Source organism: Ranitomeya imitator, chromosome 6, assembly GCF_032444005.1.
Source record: "Ranitomeya imitator isolate aRanImi1 chromosome 6, aRanImi1.pri, whole genome shotgun sequence".
Classification (NCBI taxonomy): Eukaryota; Metazoa; Chordata; class Amphibia; order Anura; family Dendrobatidae; genus Ranitomeya; species Ranitomeya imitator.
In genome coordinates this window covers 86,538,269-86,558,003 of record NC_091287.1, presented here as the reverse complement: position 1 = coordinate 86,558,003, position 19,735 = coordinate 86,538,269, and the positions used below count along the sequence as shown (strand labels likewise).

The window sequence follows — 19,735 nt, the reverse complement described above, 5'->3', positions numbered from 1 at the left end:
TAATGAGAACCATTGGTGGTTCAGTGGATGGTACGCCTATTTTTACTTTGCTCTGTCTTTCCACACAGCCAATTCTGTGTAGTTTCCGAGAGGAAAATGTCTATTCCTCCTTAATCAGCAGTGATTACACAGTGCCCATGTCCACCCAGTGGAAGAATATCTACTTATCGTGTACAACCTGACATGAAAGAGCTCCAGTACGTGTCCATGGAAAACCAGGAAGGAAAAGGATTCTAAGTTATGAGTTTCTAGGAGGTGATTTCCAAAGCTGCAAGGAAACTCTTGGAAATTGACTACATTTGACAACTTTTTTTATTTTACATAATGTGGGCGTAACACTTTTAGTTGAGCAATAAAATTAATTAGCTTATGAGTCCAAGTGTAATCAGTCTCTGTCCTTGGAGCCAGACTGAGAACTGCAGCTTGTACTGAGCAGTGTGGGGTCTCAGCAGGAGGGAGGAGGACTCTGAGGAGCTGTCAATCAGGCTAAGTGGGCGGAGGTCGAGTTACATTTTCATAAAGTATTATATAGCTATTCTGATATGGATTTTCAAAGTAAATATATCAGCTTCATCTGGTTGGAAAAAGCCTTTTCACTAATTTATGAAGTTTAGATTAAATCTGGCAACAGATACTCCTTAAATGGAGTCTGTAAGCCCAAAATGACAGTATAAAGGAAGCACATAGCATTGTAGAGCTTTTAGCCCCTACAAAAATTGCACCTTTAGCGTTAAGGTACCGTCACACTTAGCGACGCTGCAGCGATACCGACAACGATCCGGATCGCTGCAGCGTCGCTGTTTGGTCGCTGGAGAGCTGTCACACAGACAGCTCTCCAGCGACCAACGATCCCGAGGTCCCCGGTAACCAGGGTAAACATCGGGTAACTAAGCGCAGGGCCGCGCTTAGTAACCCGATGTTTACCCTGGTTACCAGCGTAAAAAAACAAACAGTACATACTTACATTCAGCTGTCTGTCCCTTGCCGTCTGGTTCCTGCACTGACTGCTGGCCGTAAAGTGAAAGTGAAAGCACAGCACAGCGGTGAGTCACACAGCGGTGACTCACCGCTGTGGCTGTGCTCTGCTTTCACTTTACGGCCAGCAGTCAGTGCAGGAACCAGACGGCAAGGGACAGACAGCTGAATGTAAGTATGTACTGTTTGTTTTTTTACGCTGGTAACCAGGGTAAACATCGGGTTACTAAGCGCGGCCCTGCGCTTAGTTACCCGATGTTTACCCTGGTTACCAGTGAAGACATCGCTGAATCGGTGTCACACACACCGATTCAGCGATGTCTACGGGGAGTCCAGCGACGAAATAAAGTTCTGGACTTTCTTCCCCGACCAGCGATCTCCCAGCAGGGGCCTGATCGCTGCTGCCTGTCACACTGGACGATATCGCTAGCGAGGACGCTGCAACGTCACGGATCGCTAGCGATATCGTCTAGTGTGACAGTACCTTAAATCACTGCTTTTGTTCTGCAGAATCTGGAGTTTAATCCAGTTTGCTAATTAGTTGGTGCTCCTTGCACTTTTGATGGCATTGTGAAATCAATGGTCAGAACATTGTTTGCATTACCATGCTAATTAGCATATCTCATTAGACCTCAGTTTCTGAGGAATGGGGGCAGTGATTAGAACACTAAAGGTACCTTCACACATAACGATATTGTTAACGATATCGTTGCTATTTGTGACGTAGCAACGATATCGTTAATTAAATCGTTATGTGTGACAGCGACCAACGATCAGGCCCCTGCTGGGAGATCGTTGGTCGCTGAATAAAGTCTAGAACTTTATTTAGTCGCTGGACTCCTGCTGACATCGCTGGATCGGCGTGTGTGACACCGATCCAGCGATGTCTTCACTGGTAACCAGGGTAAACATCGGGTAACTAAGCGCAGGGCCGCGCTTAGTAACCCGATGTTTACCCTGGTTACCATGCTAAAAGTAAAAAAAAACAAACACTACATACTCACCTACAGCTGTCTGTCCTCCAGCGCTGTGCTCTGCTCTCCTCCTGTACTGGCTGTGAGCCGGAAAGCAGAGCCGTGACGTCACCGCTCTGCTTTCCGGCTCCCAGACAGTACAGGAGGAGAGCAGAGAAGCAGAGCGCAGCGCTGGAGGACAGACGGCTGTAGGTAAGTATGTACTGTTTGTTTTTTTTTACTTTTAGCATGGTAACCAGGGTAAACATCGGGTTACTAAGCAAGGCCCTGCGCTTAGTTACCCGATGTTTACCCTGGTTACCGGCATCGTTGGTCGCTGGAGAGCGGTCTGTGTGACAGCTCTCCAGCGACCAAACAGCGACGCTGCAGCGATTCGGATCGTTGTCGGTATCGCTGCAGCGTCGCTAAATGTGAAGGGGCCTTAAGGGTATGTGCAAAAGTCAGGATTTCTTGCAGAAATTTTCCTGACAACAACCGGACATTTCTGCCAGAAATCCGCATGCGTTTTTAACCGCGATTTTACCGCATTTTTCACGCGTTTTTGGTGCGTTTTTTCCCAAATGCATAGAATCGCGAGAAAAACGCAGAAAATCAGCAAAAATAATGAACATGCTCTTTTTTTTACCGCGATGCGTTTTTTTCGCGGAAAAAAACGCATCCATGTGCACAAAACATGCAGAATGCATTCTAAATGATAGAATGTATGCATTTTTAATGAGTTTTTATAGCGTTTTTAGCGCGACAAAACCTGAACATGTGCACATAGCCTAATGGTGCGCTTATTATCAGGACTATAGGCCCCACAAGGCCATGTGTATGGTTTATACTGTCAGGTTGCAGGACTTTAAATAGGATCGGTCACCAGGTCAGAAGTGGCCAGTTTGCTCTTATTTTGTGCCCTTTACTCCCTGATGATGGGTCCTCTTTTTAAATGATAGTTAAAATAGCTCCCCGTTATTTAGGATCGCCCTCCCCTTTCAAAGCCTTCTTGAGGTACAGTTTCAATTAATCTGTAACATTGGCCCATTTTCATCATTAAAAGGGTTTTCAGATTTTATGAAAATTAAAAAAAAAAAATTGAGTGGCTTCAAAATATTGTTTTTTGGCAATCATCAGAGTACCGTACTATTCTTTTCCCATAACCGTGCGAGTTAGTTTAAAAAATGAATACAAATATTTAAAAAAACAAAAATATATAAAAAAATAAAAACAAATAATGTAAAAAATATTTTAAAAAATATATATGTACAGAATAAAATCTCTTACTGTCTGTAAACCTCTTAGATGCCGAAGTTACCAATTGTACTGAATCTGAAGGGTTAAAGATCTGGTCCCAGCTGTCTGGGCAGGGGGCTTGTTGTGCACTACAGATGCCTCCCATTACAGATGGCACAGGCTCTGTTCATGACTCTGCTGCATGACCGTGCCATAACTGTGACCGCTAGCTGATATTGGTAAACGTGACATTACCTACAAGGCGCCTCTTGTTTAAAGGTGATTAAAGTTCATTTCTCACTGCCGGGTTCGGCTACATGCTGGCGCCGGTCAGGTTATAGCTTTTTCTGGCGACAGTTTCCCTTTAGATAAAGATTAATGAGTTACTAGTCTGTGAGTTTCGCATTGGAGTATGCTCCACAAATGGCAAACAGGTTATGAAATCTGTGCGGAAAGATTGACATCTGCTCTAGTTTTATTTTATCCTTTTTTAACATCTGTGCTTAAAGAGTGTCTGCATTACCACTCACAGCCACTAGGTGACAGCATTTTAGATTGAAAGTACGGTACCTTTTCACATTCTTGTAGACTGGGAGACGATCTGAGACCCCGGAGGAAACCCACACAAACACGGGGAGAACATACAAGCTCATTGCAGGTGGTGTCCTTGGCGGGTTTTGAACCCAGGACTCCAGTGCTGCAAGGCATCAGTACTAACCACTGAGCCACCATTCTGCCCGTTATTTCATTTTAAACTAAATTTTGAATTTCAGGTTAATTTTTTTTATTATTATTATTATTATTGCAAACAGAATTTTTATGTGGTCGTTTTGTTTTTTTTTTTAATTAATGTAAAGCATTTTTCCTATTCTAACATGTTATATTCTGCTATTATTTAGGTGGCCTGGACAGTGTGGAGTACTATGATATTAAGCTAAATGAGTGGAAGATGGTGTCGCCAATGCCTTGGAAAGGGGTGACGGTGAAATGTGCTGCCGTGGGGACCGTCATTTATGTGCTGGCCGGATTTCAGGGAGTGGGACGCTTAGGACACATTCTGGAATACAATTCTGAGACTGATAAATGGATCGCCAATTCTAAAGTCCGAGCCTTCCCCGTGACCAGCTGTCTGATCTGTGTCGTGGACACTTGTGGGGCTAATGAAGAGACTCTGGAGACATGAAGACCCCTGATGTGGCGTCCGCACCTTGTAAATGATTATATTTATAAGCCTCATTTGAAGGATTCAATCTGTTGCACATTACAAAAGATTACCAGAGAAGACAAAGACCTGTGGATTGTGCTTCATTCTTTTTCTTTTGCTCTTGTTTCTTCACAATGAGCAGTGAACTGTTTGTTTTTTTTGTGGACGACTAAGGTTTTATGTTGCTTAATGTAAACTGTATAAAGATAATCTTGGCACACCTGCTTCAGTATATGCCAGCCCTGGTGACCGCAGATGGACATTTAAGTATATAGGAAGCTGTGTTGTCACTTTTAGTTCTGACTTGTTAAAAGGTTTTTTATGTTTACCTCTTGTGTCCGTTTTCTTCTTTTTAAATATAAGTCATGTTTCTCTGTTCTGCCATTTTCTATATTGTGACTATCTACTAAAGGCTGTGCCTGCAAACTAATATTTTACATTTTTATTTCAAACAAGGATACTAATGGCTACCCATGGTATAACCTTGTGTAGCGATGCTGTTGTAGACTTTTCACACTAGACATTAAAACTGTGCATAGAATTGCGGTAATATATCCATATACACCGCTGTGTTCACATTTTCATCAAATATTGGACCCATGATCCATGTATCCCATGGCCTGGACATCAGAGTGTAATGTTTGGATCATGTATTGGATGCTGGTTCTGCTTGTTTGAATTTTCTTTGTTCCAGTACCCATTGTACTGCGAGCTACCACACCCGATAGAGCCACACTTCATCAAGCAAATGATGTATTGTGACAGGTCCAGTGGCCAGCTGTGCTCATATCCAGTAACCACTTGTAATACAAAACAAACTTCTATTTATCCCGGTTCCCTACCAGCCCTCCATGTGGAGCGCGGGGTCTGCTGCTCCCTACCTGCCCCCCCACGTGGAGTGCAGCACCCACCAATCCCTACCTGCCCGTGGAATTCAAAAGGCGACTAGAAAGGTTCCACATTGTGCTTTCATTTATTATCTTTTTAAAGGGGGGCCTGTTTGATTCTTTGCTGTCCGTGGTTTGGGCAGCGCAAATCAACAGAGACCAGCTCCTTCATTCTAAAACTTTTTTTTTTTTTTTACTCTGAAATATTACTTTTGTTTTAGAGAAAAAACAAAATGAAAGCGTGGCCAAGGTGACTGGTCCAGAGACATCCTTGCTAGCTTCTCATTAGCTGCTCATCTAGACTGACACATTCCTCCTGATACAGGACAAAAGTTTAATGGGGGCACCACGGTTAGTGGGACTGAGACCAAGGCCTAAATGAACATCAGATATATATTAGGAAAGAAAAGGTAGGCCTTATAAAATGGGAGTCACCACTAGAAAAATACATATCAAAAACACATCTTTATTCAACATGTATGCAAGAGACAACAGCACATTAAAAACATTTAAAACAAGGGGATATAACATAACCCCGTACTTTCAAAGAGCCCAGAATGAGGCAAAAAACCGCACATATCCAGACAGGGTATAATACACATGCCCATTAGTTAAACATCGCATGAATAAGAGTGTAATAACACGACATAAACACCCCAACAGGTCCCATATAATCATACACCATAAAGGGACATAATATTACCCTGGAGAAAAAGCATGACCTTACCAGCACCATAAGATAAATATGCCGTGATTACCACAAATACAGTGGTTATATAAACAACATACGAACAGCCATGCCGGCGGTAAAGGCAATGCAGTAAAAGCAGATGTGAGATAAATATGCAGGGGAAGACTAAGCCACCAGTGCGTGGCGATACACGTTGGGTGCTTGCTGCCCGCACTTTTCCTCTCACAGGGTACACATGCCCTTTTGATTTTGCCCTGGACCATTACCCACGGGATTGGGTTTTCTCTGCACCCCATTTAGGTTTTATTCACTCTAGGCGGCCGGTTTCAGGTGCGGTGGGTATTGGACTGCATATTTATCTCACATCTGCTTTTACTGCATTGCCTTTACCGCCGGCATGGCTGTTCGTATGTTGTTTATATAACCACTGTATTTGTGGTAATCACGGCATATTTATCTTATGGTGCCGGTAAGGTCATGCTTTTTCTCCAGGGTAATATTATGTCCCTTTATGGTGTATGATTATATGGGACCTGTTGGGGTGTTTATGTCGTGTTATTACACTCTTATTCATGCGATGTTTAACTAATGGGCATGTGTATTATACCCTGTCTGTATATGTGTGTTTTTTTACCTCATTCTGGGCTCTTTGAAAGTACGGGGTTATGTTATATCCCCTTGTTTTAAATGTTTTTAATGTGCTGTTGTCTCTTGCATACATGTTGAATAAAGCGGTGTTTTTGATATGTATTTTTCTAGTGGTGACTCCCATTTTATAAGGCCTACCTTTTCTAATATATATCTGCCATTCCTCCCGATACACCCACATAGAGAGAGGAGAAACTAGCGATGACGCACCTCTTGGACTAGAGGAGAAATTAGCGGTGACGCACCTCTTGGACTAGAGGAGAAACTAGCGGTAACACACCTTCTGGACTAGAGGAGAAACTAGCGGCGATGCACCTTCTGGACTAGAGGAGAAACTAGTGGCGATGCACCTTCTGGACTAGAGGAGAAACTAGCGGTGACGCACCTCTTGGACTAGAGGAGAAACTAGCGGTAACGCACCTTCTGGACTAGAGGAGAAACTAGCGGCGATGCACCTTCTGGACTAGAGGAGAAACTAGTGGCGATGCACCTTCTGGACTAGAGGAGAAACTAGTGGCGATGCACCTTCTGGAATAGAGGAGAAACTAGCGGTGACGCACCTCTTGGACTAGAGGAGAAACTAGCGGTGACGCACCTCTTGGACTAGAGGAGAAACTAGTGGCGACGCACCTCCTGGACTAGAGGAGAAACTAGCGGTGACGCACCTCCTGGACTAGAGGAGAAACTAGCGGTGACGCACCTCCTGGACTAGAGGAGAAACTAGCGGTGACGCACCTCTTGGACTAGAGGAGAAACTAGCGGCGACGCAACTCCTGGACTAGAGGAGAAACTAATGGCGACGCACCTCCTGGACTAGAGGAGAAACTAGCGGTGACGCACCTCCTGGACTAGAGGAGAAACTAGCGGTGACGCACCTCCTGGACTAGAGGAGAAACTAGCGGCGACGCACCTCCTGGACTAGAGGAGAAACAAGCGGCGACGCACCTCCTGGACTAGTCGCCTCGCTCCCGCTTTCAGCTGTGTTTTTCTTTTACTCTGAAATGCTGCATAGTTTTAAACAGATGTTTAAAAAGCAGGATCATGGTGAGGATAAATCCGACAGGCACTGCGTGACTTCAGGAAATGAAGCTATCACTGCAGGAATATTGTTTTTATTTTCTATGGGGCCCTGAAATAATTTACCCTTTTGAGCAGGCCATTTTTCTCAAATCTGACATGTCACTTTTTGTGGCAATAAATCTGGAATGTATCAACATATCCTGGTGACTAGTAAATTTAGGTTATGTTTTGGGTTTATTTCTAAAAATATTAGAAATGTGACAAATGTAAAAAAAAAAAAATACAATGTTTAAACTTTGAATAATTATCCCTTTAATACAGATTTTCACACCAGGCAAAATAGTTAACAAATAACAATTACCTCATGTCTGCTTTACATCTGCACCATCTGTAAAATGTTTTTATTTTGTTAGGATGTTGGAAGGTTTAAAAATGTAGCAGCAATTTTTAATTATTTTTCATGGAAATTTACAAAACCTTTTTTTTTTAGGGATTGATTCAGTTCTGAAGTGACATTGGGGGAAGTATATATCGCAGAACCCCCCCCCCCAAAAAAAAAGTGATACCAGTTTAAAAACTGCACCCTTTAATGTATGCAAAACTGCCATCAGGTAGTTTATTAACCCTTTGGGTGCTTTTCAGCAATTAATACAAGGTAGCATGACAGAAATGAAAAATTGTATTTTTACCATCTAAATGTTGCTTACTTCTGAAGAGGTACAACCGGCAGACTCTAGGGCTTTATTTGACTGAATTGCCATGGCAAACATCCGGGTCACACAATCATGATCTCAGGGGGCTGATGGACCGCTGCCTCTAAGGGATTACACAACCATGGTCAGAGCCAACTCCGTGACTGATGCAGAAATGAGTACATAGAATAGGATATATAGACCCATTTCAATATAAATCAAAAAACTAGTAAATCTTGAGGGTACCTTAATTGTATGTTATAAAACCACTCTTAGATCAGGCGGGCTGCCCATTACTAACCAAAATGCATCCTGTGTGGACAGAGGCCACAGTTTATAAAGCCATCTGGGCCCAAACTGCACCCTGATGATAAAAAGTGCAAATAACACATAGCAATGTATGTGAGGTATTAGTTGATTAGATTTTTTCTGATGTTTTTGAACATTTTTTGGAGGATTTTGAAGTCCTCTTTTGATGTTTAGTGATAGGACTTGCAAATGTGGGGACCTGTGACGTGGGTTGCGAGCTTTCATATTTTGGCCATAATATCAACTAATACCTCACATATATTGATATGTGTTTTTTGCACTTTTTTATCATTCAGGGTGCAGTTTGGGCCCAGACGGCTCTGTACACAGTGGCCTCTGTCCACACAGGATGCATTTTGGTTAGTAATGGGCAGCCCGCCTGATCTCAGAGTATGTGCGTTACTAATAGGCTGTAAGCCAGATGCTCTGCATCACCTGTATGTGAATAACGCCACATACAGATTATTAGCTTTTGTGCACTAATATATCAAACAGCCACCCCCTCCATGGATTGGTAGGTTGAGAGTGGCTGTTTCATCGGTGTTGCTGCCATCTTTATTAATCGGGTCCACTGCACCCTGATAATGCATTTGTTTGGAGGCCTGGGCAGGTGAGCGTCTGCCTGTTTTCTGGTGTTTTTTCATAAACAGGATCAGCAGTTTGTCTAATGCCTGTGTTTTACATTAGGACCTGTTCCCGCTGTCTTTCTTTACTTCGCCTGGTGGGTTCTGCCTGAATCCCCTATAGAACCATAGATTGCAATGACAGGAAAGGAGTTCACATGAATTCCACATGTGATGTATTTTTTTTCTCTCAATGTGTCTATATGTTCCAACAGCCACAGAAAAGTCAGACACTTTCAGATTGAAGACACAAACATAGGTGCAGATGGTCAGTAAATGCTGTGCTTGCGCAGTGTCCAATCCGCAGTAGCCAGTTCTTGCAGCATAGTGGATGGGATTTCAGGAAATCCCATATCCACTATATGTGCACAGATGCCGCATATCAACCGTAGAGATGGACATGTGGCGCATCTTTCCAAACCGCAGCATGTCTATTTACCGTGTTTTTCGGACTATAAGACGCACCCCAAATTTTCAGAAGGAAAATGAATGCATCAAATGGGGGTCCGTCTTTCAGTCCTGAATTAATCTTACAAGGAGGGGAGGGGATTGGCAGCGTTGGGGGAGTGGTCATAGGGGGTGCTTGGTGGTGATCCAGCGATGATATGACCCAGACTGCTGCGCAGGTTCGGCGGTGCTCAGGCTCCAGTAACATTTTGTGAAAGCCCGTGGCCCCCGAACTTCTTTTGCCTTGATGCTGTGGCCTCCAGGAAAATGTCCGCCAGAGGCGGTGCATGCACAGATTGAGATCTTGGGAGGCGAGATCTCAGAGCCAAGATCTCAATCTGTGCATGCGCCGCCTCTGGCAGCCATTTTCCCAGAGGCCAGGCTGATTCCCCAGGCGCAGATTGAGATCTTGGCAACTAGATCTCATCCCGAGAACTCAGGAGATGAAATCTCAGAGCCGACATCTCAATCTGCCCATGCGCCGGCTGACATTTTCCCAGAGGCCACAGCATCGAGGCAACAGAAGTGTGGGGGGCTCCGGGCTTTCACAAAATATCACCGGAGCCCCCCCACACCACCAAACCTGCCGCACCAGGCTGCGATGGGAGCGAGATCATCGCCCTGCAGTGTCGGACCAGTGGAAGAATCACCCGACTCCTGCTGCCACCATGCTAACTGTAAGTACATTCCGACTATAAAGACGCACCCACGTTTTTCCCCAAAATTATTGGGGAAAAAAGTGCATCTTATAGTCCAAAAAATACGGTAACTTGTGGAGACGCCAATCCCTACACTATAATTTCCACCCTACAATGCATTGGACACGATGAATCTGCACTGTTCTGTGATCACTGAGGAGTCACCTGCGTGCAATAGCCGGCAGCGGACGTGTGCTGTGTCCAAAGCGCTGCCAATTACTGATCGTGTGCACCCGGCCTAAGAATCTAAATCAGTCAATTTCCGGAAAAAAAAAACAAATTCATTTTACCCCTGCTTGTGTCGGTGCAGTCTGTGGCCCCAGCGGGGATTTATGAGAATCCTAATTTAGAGGGAGTCAGGCAAAGCCCCCGGACGCACTGCAGACGCTCAGTGTGAACAGGGCTTAATAAACTATTGTGTACTATACTATTCTGTGGTGTACTATACTATTCTGTGCTGTCCAAGTACAGCGGCCAGAAGACACTTTTTTGTATAAATCAGTTGCACGTCGTCTTTCAGCATTTCTGCGTTTTTTCCTATTCAAATGAATGGGAAACAAAAATGCAAGTGAAAAGGCTGCAAAAAAAGAATATTTCCTGCCAACACTGTAGATCAATCCGCAGCAAAAATGGTGGGTGTGAACAGTGTCTACAGGAGTTTTCTGAGAATGGAAAATTAATTGGCATGAAATGATAAATCCCCTGCTGCTCCAGCACTGATGCTCCAGGGGTCTCTGCCAGTCTCCGCACTGGGCTGCAGTGATCTTGTGGCTCTGGGGGTCTCTGCCAGTCTCACCACTGGGCTGCAGTGGTCTTGTGGTTCCGGGGGTCTCTGCCAGTCTCAGCAATGGGCTGCAGTGGTTCGGGGGTCTCCGCTAGTCTTAGCACTGGGCTGCAGTCATCTTGTGGCTTCACCTTATAGCTGCAAAGTGAATAATAACCATCAGGGACTCCGAAGCATCGGCCACAGAGCCAGAGGGGATTTAGCAGAGTAGGTTGGGAGAAATGTAGGACTTTATTTAAAATTGTTTTTTATTCTGTTTGTGAGGTAGGATATACAAAAAATGGAAATTCTGCTGTTTCTATTATGTGACTGTACGGCCCCTTCACACAACCGTGTATCAGGTTTTTCACAGATGCCACGTGTGCCCTATTTAACCTACGGTGCTGCACTCATGTCCATGTTTTCCCAGCAGCACAGATGACAAGGGCCAATACAAGTCTATGAGTCAGTGTAAACATGCTGTCCGTGTGATCTACGTGTGCTGTATGTGTTTAACATGGAAAGTATGTGAGAGGCTTTGTAATTTCATTTCCAGTATCCATACAGGAAAACACGGACGACACACTGACTGAAAATACTGATGACACTGATATCGGTGTAACACGTACGTGTTCTATATGGACATGTGAAGGGGGCCTAACAGTGTTGTTGGTGGAATATTTCAGGATTGGGGGCCCCACTTTGTCTGAAACCGGTCCTGACCCGGCTCCACAACTGCAGACCCCCCTCCCCACCATCCCTGTATTAGCTATATTCGGACTATAAGATACACCCCAATTTGCTTCCAAAATTTTGGGGTAGAAATTGCCTCTTCTAGTCTGAAAAATATGCTAAATGCTGCTGAGGACAGGAAATAAATTGTCAGTCAGATCTGAACGATTTAGTGCGAGTCTACTGGTGAGGACTTTGCTGCAGATTGTTTCCCCAGCAAATTGCAATGTGTGAACATACCCCGAGCTATAGAAATAAAAATTCAACCCATAGTTCTCAAACTGTTTTATTAAAAACACAAATAAATAAGTAACAAAAAGGAGACAAATATAAATATATTTATACAAGTCTATAAACAAACTTTACAATTCAGTATGAAGAACTAGGGCACGTTAGAGATAAGTAATAAAAACAAAAAACACAGGAGAGACAGCACCTCTTCCCCACCAACATGCAGCCTCACGAGAGTGACATTACCCACTTCCCGACACAGCCACAAGGGATTTACAAATTTGAAGAAAATCCAGTTTTTTTTGTAATTCCAAAATTTATTGGAAAATAAAAAAAATAAAAACATGCTAAATTGCAGAGACCGCATAGAAGCATGTTTCAGGCGCACATGTGTTTAACCCCTTCATGACCTTGGGATTTTTCATTTTTCCGTGTTCGTTTTTCACTCCCATCCTTCCCAGAGCCATAACTTTTTTATTTTTCCGTCAATTTGGCCATGTGAGGGCTTATATTTTGTGGGACGAGTTGTACTTTTGAACGACATCATTGGTTTTAGCATGTCGTGTACTAGAAAACGGGAAAAAAATTCCAAGTGTGGTGAAATTGCAAAAAAAATGCAGTCCCACACTTGTTTTTTGTTTGGCTTTTTTGCTAGGTTCACTAAATGCTAAAACTGACCTGACATTATGATTCTCCAGGTCAGTACGAGTTCATAGACACCTAACATGACTAGGTTATTTTTTACCTAAGTGGTGAAAAAAAAAATTCCAAAGAAAAAAAAAATTGCGCCATTTTCCGATACTCGTAGCGTCTCCATTTTTCGTGATCTGGGGTCAGGTGAGGGCTTATTTTTGCGTGCCGAGACGACGTTTTTAATGATATCATTTTGGGGCAGATACGTTCTTTTAATCGCCCGTTATTGCATTTTAATGCAATGTCGTGGCGACCAAAAAATCATAATTCTGGCGTTTCAAATTTTTTTCTCGTTACGCTGTTTAGCGATCAGGTTAATGCTTTTTTTTTTAATTGATAGATCGGGCGATTCTGAAGGCGGCGATACCAAATATGTGTAGATTTGATTTTTTTATTGATTTATTTTGATTGGGGCGAAAGGGGGATGATTTAAACTATTATATTTTTTTTTTTTTTTTCACATTTTTTTTTTTTTTTTTACTTTTGCCATGCTTCAATAGCCTCCATGGGAGGCTAGAAGCAGGCACAACTCGATCGCCTCTGCTACATAGAAGCGATCTGCTGTTCGCTGCTATGTAGCAGAAAATCAGGTGTGCTGTGAGCGCCGACCACAGGGTGGCGCTCACAGCTGCCGGGGATCAGTAACCATAGAGGTCTGAAGGACCTCTATGGTTACAATACTGAAGCATCGCCGACCTCCAATCGTGTGACGGGGTCGGCGATGCCGTCATTTCCGGCCGCCCGGCCGGATGCGGTAGTTAAATGCCGCTGTTTGCGTTTGACAGCGGCATTTAACTAGTTAATAGGCGCGGGCAGATCGCGATTCTGCCCGCTCCTATTACGGGCACATGTCAGCTGTTCAAAACAGCTGACATGTCCCGGCTTTGATGCGGGCTCACCGCGGAGCCCTGCATCAAAGCAGGGGATCTGACCTCGGACGTACTATCCCGTCCGAGGTCAGAAAGGGGTTAAAACGCGTTGCTATGCTGTATCTGCAATTCAGCACATTTTGATTATCTAGTTTTCAATAAATCTTGCAATTTCCAAGAAGCTGGATTTTCTTCATATTTTATCTACATTTGGTTCCAGGGATTCCGTGCTTCTGTGCGCCCAGAGCTTGGGTAAGCTGTTTTTTTCTATTTTATGTACAAGGGAGTTACATCAACCCCATGCAGCCACCCAATATGTATCATCTCCCCCTTCTCCACACAGCCCTACATCATCTCCCCTTCTCCACAGAGCCCCTCATCTTCCCCCTTTCTCCCCATAGCCCCTTATCATCCCCCCTTCCTCCGCACAACCCTTAATCATCCCCCATTCCCCACACTGCCCCTCATCATCCCCCACACAGCCCCTCATCAAACCCCCCATTTCCCCACACAGCCCCTCATCATCATCCTCCCTATGCAGCCCCATTCAAGTACGATGCTGAAGTTGGTTTCTTATTCGTCCAGTTTCTTATTCAGCAATTTTTTCTTTTCTGTTTTTTATAGGTTTAAAAACAAATAATAAGCATCACAATAATAACATACAATGCAGCGAGGTGCCCTGATGTGAATACACTTAAAAACAGCTACAAAAATTATAAAACTAACACAAAAATGGACACCGAAGGGCGTTGATGAAAGGGTTAAATGACTTTGGGCCACTGATATCACACTGCAGAAATATAGAATAGGGAGCCCCACATCAAAACCTGGTCTCTCCAGCCTGGCCCAAATGGGTTCTATGCATCAGAACTGGCATCAAAATGGGCAGTCCATTTTGGCCATTTGAATAAGTAACTGCTGTTTTTAAGGGGTTAAATGACTTTGCTCCACTGATCTCACACTAAGAATACACAGATAGTGATGCCGCGCATCAAACCCAGGTCTCTCCAGCCTGGCCCAAATGGGTTCTGGGCATCAGAATTGGCATTAAAGTTGCCAAGCAGCCCATTTTCACAGATTTGAATAAATAACTAATGTTTTTATGGGGTTAAATGACTTTGGGTCACTGATCTCACACCACCATTACATACATAGTGAGGGCCCACATCAAACCCAGGTCACTCCTGCCTGCCCAAATGGGTTTTGGGCATCAGAACTGGCATCAAAGTGGGCAAAACAGAAAACTGAGCGAGAGTATGACTTGAAAACATGCATGATGTAAAAGCATGTTCACACTGGCCATGGAAACAAACAAAACCAAAGAAAGGACAATATGTGCATACTAGATGGGGATTCTAACGCATCGGGTATTCTAGAATATGCATGTCCACTTAGTATATTGCCCAGCCACTTAGTATATTGCCCAGCCACGTAGTATATTGCCCAGCCACGTAGTATATTGCCCAGTCACGTAGTATATTGCCCAGCCACGTAGTATATTGCCCAGCCACGTAGTATATTGCCCAGCCACGTAGTATATTGCCCAGCCACGTAGTATATTGCCCAGCCACGTAGTATATTGCCCAGCCACGTAGTATATTGCCCAGCCACGTAGTATATTGCCCAGCCACGTAGTATATTGCACAGCCACGTAGTATATTGCCCAGCCACGTAGTATATTGCCCAGCCACGTAGTATATTGCACAGCCACGTAGTATATTGCACAGCCACGTAGTATATTGCCCAGCCACGTAGTATATTGCCCAGCCACGTAGTATATTGCCCAGCCACGTAGTATATTGCACAGCCACGTAGTATATTGCCCAGCCACGTAGTATATTGCCCAGCCACGTAGTATATTGCCCAGCCACGTAGTATATTGCCCAGCCACGTAGTATATTGCACAGCCACGTAGTATATTGCCCAGCCACGTAGTATATTGCCCAGCCACGTAGTATATTGCCCAGCCACGTAGTATATTGCCCAGCCTCGTAGTATATTGCCCAGCCACGTAGTATACTGCCCAGTCATGTAGTATATTGGCCAGTCACGTATGTAACAGATTAAAAAAAGACTTAAAATAAACATATACTCATCCTCCGAAGAGCCCCTTGTAGTCCTGGCGTCTGTGTGCTGTGCACGCGGCAGCTTCCGGTCCCAGGGTTGGTATGAGCGCAGGACCTGTGATGACATCGCAGTCACATGACCGTGACGTCATGGCAGGTCTTTCTCGCGCAGGGCCTGTGATGACGTCGCGGTCACATGACCGTGACGTCACGGCAGGTCCTTCTGCCACCGGCGCGAGCTGCTACGGAGGGTGAGTATAGCAGTTTTTTTTTTATTTTTTATTATTTTTAACATTACATTTTTTACTATTGTTGCCGCATAGGCAACGTCAATAGTAAAAAGTTGGGGACACACAGGGTTAATAGCGGCGGCAACGGAGTGCGTTACCCGCGGCATAACGCGGTCCGTTACCGCCGGCATTAACCCTGTGTTAGCAATGACCGGAGGGGAGTATGCGGGCAACAGGCACTGACTGCGGGGAGTAAGGAGCGGCCATTTTCTTCTGGACTGTGGCCGTCGCTGATTGGTCGCGGCAGCCATGACAGGCAGCTGGCGAGACCAATCAGCGAATGAATAACCATGAAAGAAAGACGGAAGTGATCCTTAGACAATTATATAGTAGACTAGATTGTGGCCCGATTCTAACGCATCGGGTATTCTAGAATATGCATGTCCCTGTAATATATGGACAATGATGATTCCAGAATTCGCGGCAGACTGTGCCCGTTGCTGATTGGTCGAGGCAACCTTTATGACATCATCGTCGCCATGGCAACCATTATGACATCATCGTCGCTGTGCCCGTTGCTGATTGGTCGAGGCCTGGCGGCCTCGACCAATCAGAGACGCAGGATGTCTACGTCCTTTATGACATCATCGTCGCTGTGCCCGTCGCTGATTGGTCGAGGCCTGGCGGCCTCGACCAATCAGAGACGCGGGATTTCTACGTCGATGCTGTGCCGGTCTCTGATTGGTCGAGGCAACCTTTATGACATCATCGTCGCCATGGCAACCATTATGACATCTACGTCGATACTGTGCCCGTCGCTGAATCAGAAACGTGAGATGTCTACGTCCTTTATGACATCATCGTCGCTGTGCCCATTGCTGATTGGTCGAGGCCTGGCGGCCTCGACCAATCAGAGACGCGGGATTTCTACATCCTTTATGACATCATCGTCGCTGTGCCCGTTGCTGATTGGTCGAGGCCTGGCGGCCTCGACCAATCAGAGACGCGGGATTTCTACGTCGATGCTGTGCCGGTCTCTGATTGCCGGTCTCTGATCAGGGAGCCGGGATTTCCAGGACAGACAGACAGACAGACAGACAGACGCAAAAACCCTTAGGCAATTATATATATAGATACCCTAAGGAAAATAAATACCGTAAATAAAAAAGCAAGTGTATTAAAGAATTAAGATTTGGTATTTAGTAAACACTGTTTGTGATAAAAAAAAGCATAAAGCTGTCCCACCGCAACAAGGTATACCCAATTGGGACTGTAACTACACTCTCTAATGTTAAAGGGAATCGGTCACCCCATTTTAGGCCTACAAGCTAAGGCCACCGCCATCAGGGGCTTATCTACAGCATTCTGTAATGCTGTAGATAAGCCCCTGATGTAACCTGTAAGAAAAACAAGTTACATTATACTCACCCAGGGACGATCCGGTCCGATGCGCCTGCGCACTGCAGTACTTTGCTCTGCCCTCAACAGGGCAGAGAATTACGCCTGCGCCGGAGCCGAGGCAGGAAGCAAAGAAGAGGACGTCATCGCATGAAGATGGGAAGCACCAGACCAGGACCGCGATGCCCATCAGACCGGACCGCCCTGGGTGAGTATAATATAACCTCTTTTTCTTATCTTAGAGGTTACATCGGGGGCTTATCTACAACATTACAGAATGCTGTAGATAAGCCCCTGATGGCGGTGGCCGCAGCTTATAGGCCTAAAATGGGGTGACAGATTCCTTTTAAAACCTACCTAGTGTGAATAGTAGCAGAGAGTCACAGGATCCCATCAAAGTGGGCAAGTAGCCAATTTTCACAGATTTGAATAAGTAACTGGTGTTTTAAAAGAGTTAATGACTTTGGGCCACTGATTCCACACCACCATTACATACATAGTGATGCCCTTCATGAAACACAGGACCCTCCAGACTGGCCCAAATGGGTTCTGGGCCATTAGAATTGGCATCAAAGTAGGCAAACAGCCCATTTTCGAAGATTTGAACAAGTAACTGATTTTTTAAGGGGTTAAATAACTTTGGGCCACTGACCTAACACCACCTATGAAAATGAGCTATTTGCCCATTTTGATGCCAGTTCAGATACCCAGAACCCATTTGGGCCAGGCTACAGGGACCTGGATTTCATACGAGGCATCACTGTGTATTCTTAGTGTGAGATCAGTGGCCCAAAGTCATTTAACCCCTTAAAAACAACAGTTACTTATTCAAATGGCCAAAATTGACTCTCTGCCCACTTTGATGCCCAGAACCCATTTGGGCCAGGCTGGAGGGACCTGGTTTTGATGTGGGGCCCCCTGTTCTATATATCTGCAGTGTGATATCAGTGGCCCAAAGTCATTTAACCCTTTCATCAACGCCCTTTGCTGCCCATTTTTGTGCCAGTTTTATAATTTTTGTAGCTGTTTTTATGTGTATTCACATCAGGGCACCTCGCTGCATTGTGTGTTAATATTGTGATGATTATTTTCTGTTGTTAAACCGATAAAAAACAGAAAAGAAAAAGTTACCGAATAAGAAACTGACAAATAAGAAACCAACTTCAGCCTTGTCATTTAATTAACATTAACCCTTTCCTAAATTCATCATCAGAGCACTCACGCGGAGCCCTGTGTCCTCATTCCCATTTGCACAAGGGTCCCTGGTGCAGCCTCTCAGTCTTCCCCTCACATTGCTCCATGGTGCAGCCCCTCAGTCCTCCCCTCACACTGCTCCATGGTGCAGCCCCTCAGTCCTCCCCTCACACTGCTCCATGGTGCAGCCTCTCAGTCCTCCCCTCACACTGCTCCATGGTGCAGCCCCTCAGTCCTCCCCTCACACTGCTCCATGGTGCAGCCCCTCAGTCCTCCCCTCACACTGCTCCATGGTGCAGCCCCTCAGTCCTCCCCTCACACTGCTCCATGGTGCAGCCTCTCAGTCCTCCCCTCACACTGCTCCATGGTGCAGCCCCTCAGTCCTCCCCTCACACTGCTCCATGGTGCAGCCCCTCAGTCCTCCCCTCACACTGCTCCATGGTGCAGCCCCTCAGTCCTCCCCTCACACTGCTCCATGGTGCAGCCCCTCAGTCCTCCCCTCACACTGCTCCATGGTGCAGCCCCTCAGTCCTCCCCTCACACTGCTCCATGGTGCAGCCCCTCAGTCCTCCCCTCACACTGCTCCATGGTGCAGCCTCTCAGTCTTCCCCTCACACTGCTCCATGGTGCAGCCCCTCAGTCCTCCCCTCACACTGCTCCATGGTGCAGCCCCTCAGTCCTCCCCTCACACTGCTCCATGGTGCAGCCCCTCAGTCCTCCCCTCACACTGCTCCATGGTGCAGCCCCTCAGTCCTCCCCTCACACTGCTCCATGGTGCAGCCCCTCAGTCCTCCCCTCACACTGCTCCATGGTGCAGCCCCTCAGTCCTCCCCTCACACTGCTCCATGGTGCAGCCCCTCAGTCCTCCCCTCACACTGCTCCATGGTGCAGCCTCTCAGTCTTCCCCTCACACTGCTCCATGGTGCAGCCCCTCAGTCCTCCCCTCACACTGCTCCATGGTGCAGCCCCTCAGTCCTCCCCTCACACTGCTCCATGGTGCAGCCCCTCAGTCCTCCCCTCACACTGCTCCATGGTGCAGCCCCTCAGTCCTCCCCTCACACTGCTCCATGGTGCAGCCCCTCAGTCCTCCCCTCACACTGCTCCATGGTGCAGCCCCTCAGTTCTCCCCTCACACTGCTCCATGGTGCAGCCCCTCAGTCTTCCCCTCACACTGCT

The 19,735-nt window shown here is 45.7% G+C and overlaps 1 protein-coding gene across 2 annotated transcripts in view; it reads left to right on the top strand.

The window, feature by feature from the left end:
* The window catches only part of KLHL7 (kelch like family member 7), a 29,572-nt gene extending 24,772 nt beyond the window's left edge, over positions 1-4,800 (top strand). For both annotated transcript variants that reach the window (XM_069729862.1, XM_069729863.1), the window contains one exon: positions 4,064-4,800. In XM_069729862.1, coding sequence (XP_069585963.1) covers positions 4,064-4,347 — 284 coding nt within the window. In that variant the 3' untranslated portion in view covers positions 4,348-4,800. The remainder of the gene's footprint in view (positions 1-4,063) is intronic.
* Positions 4,801-19,735: the final 14,935 nt, after the last annotated feature.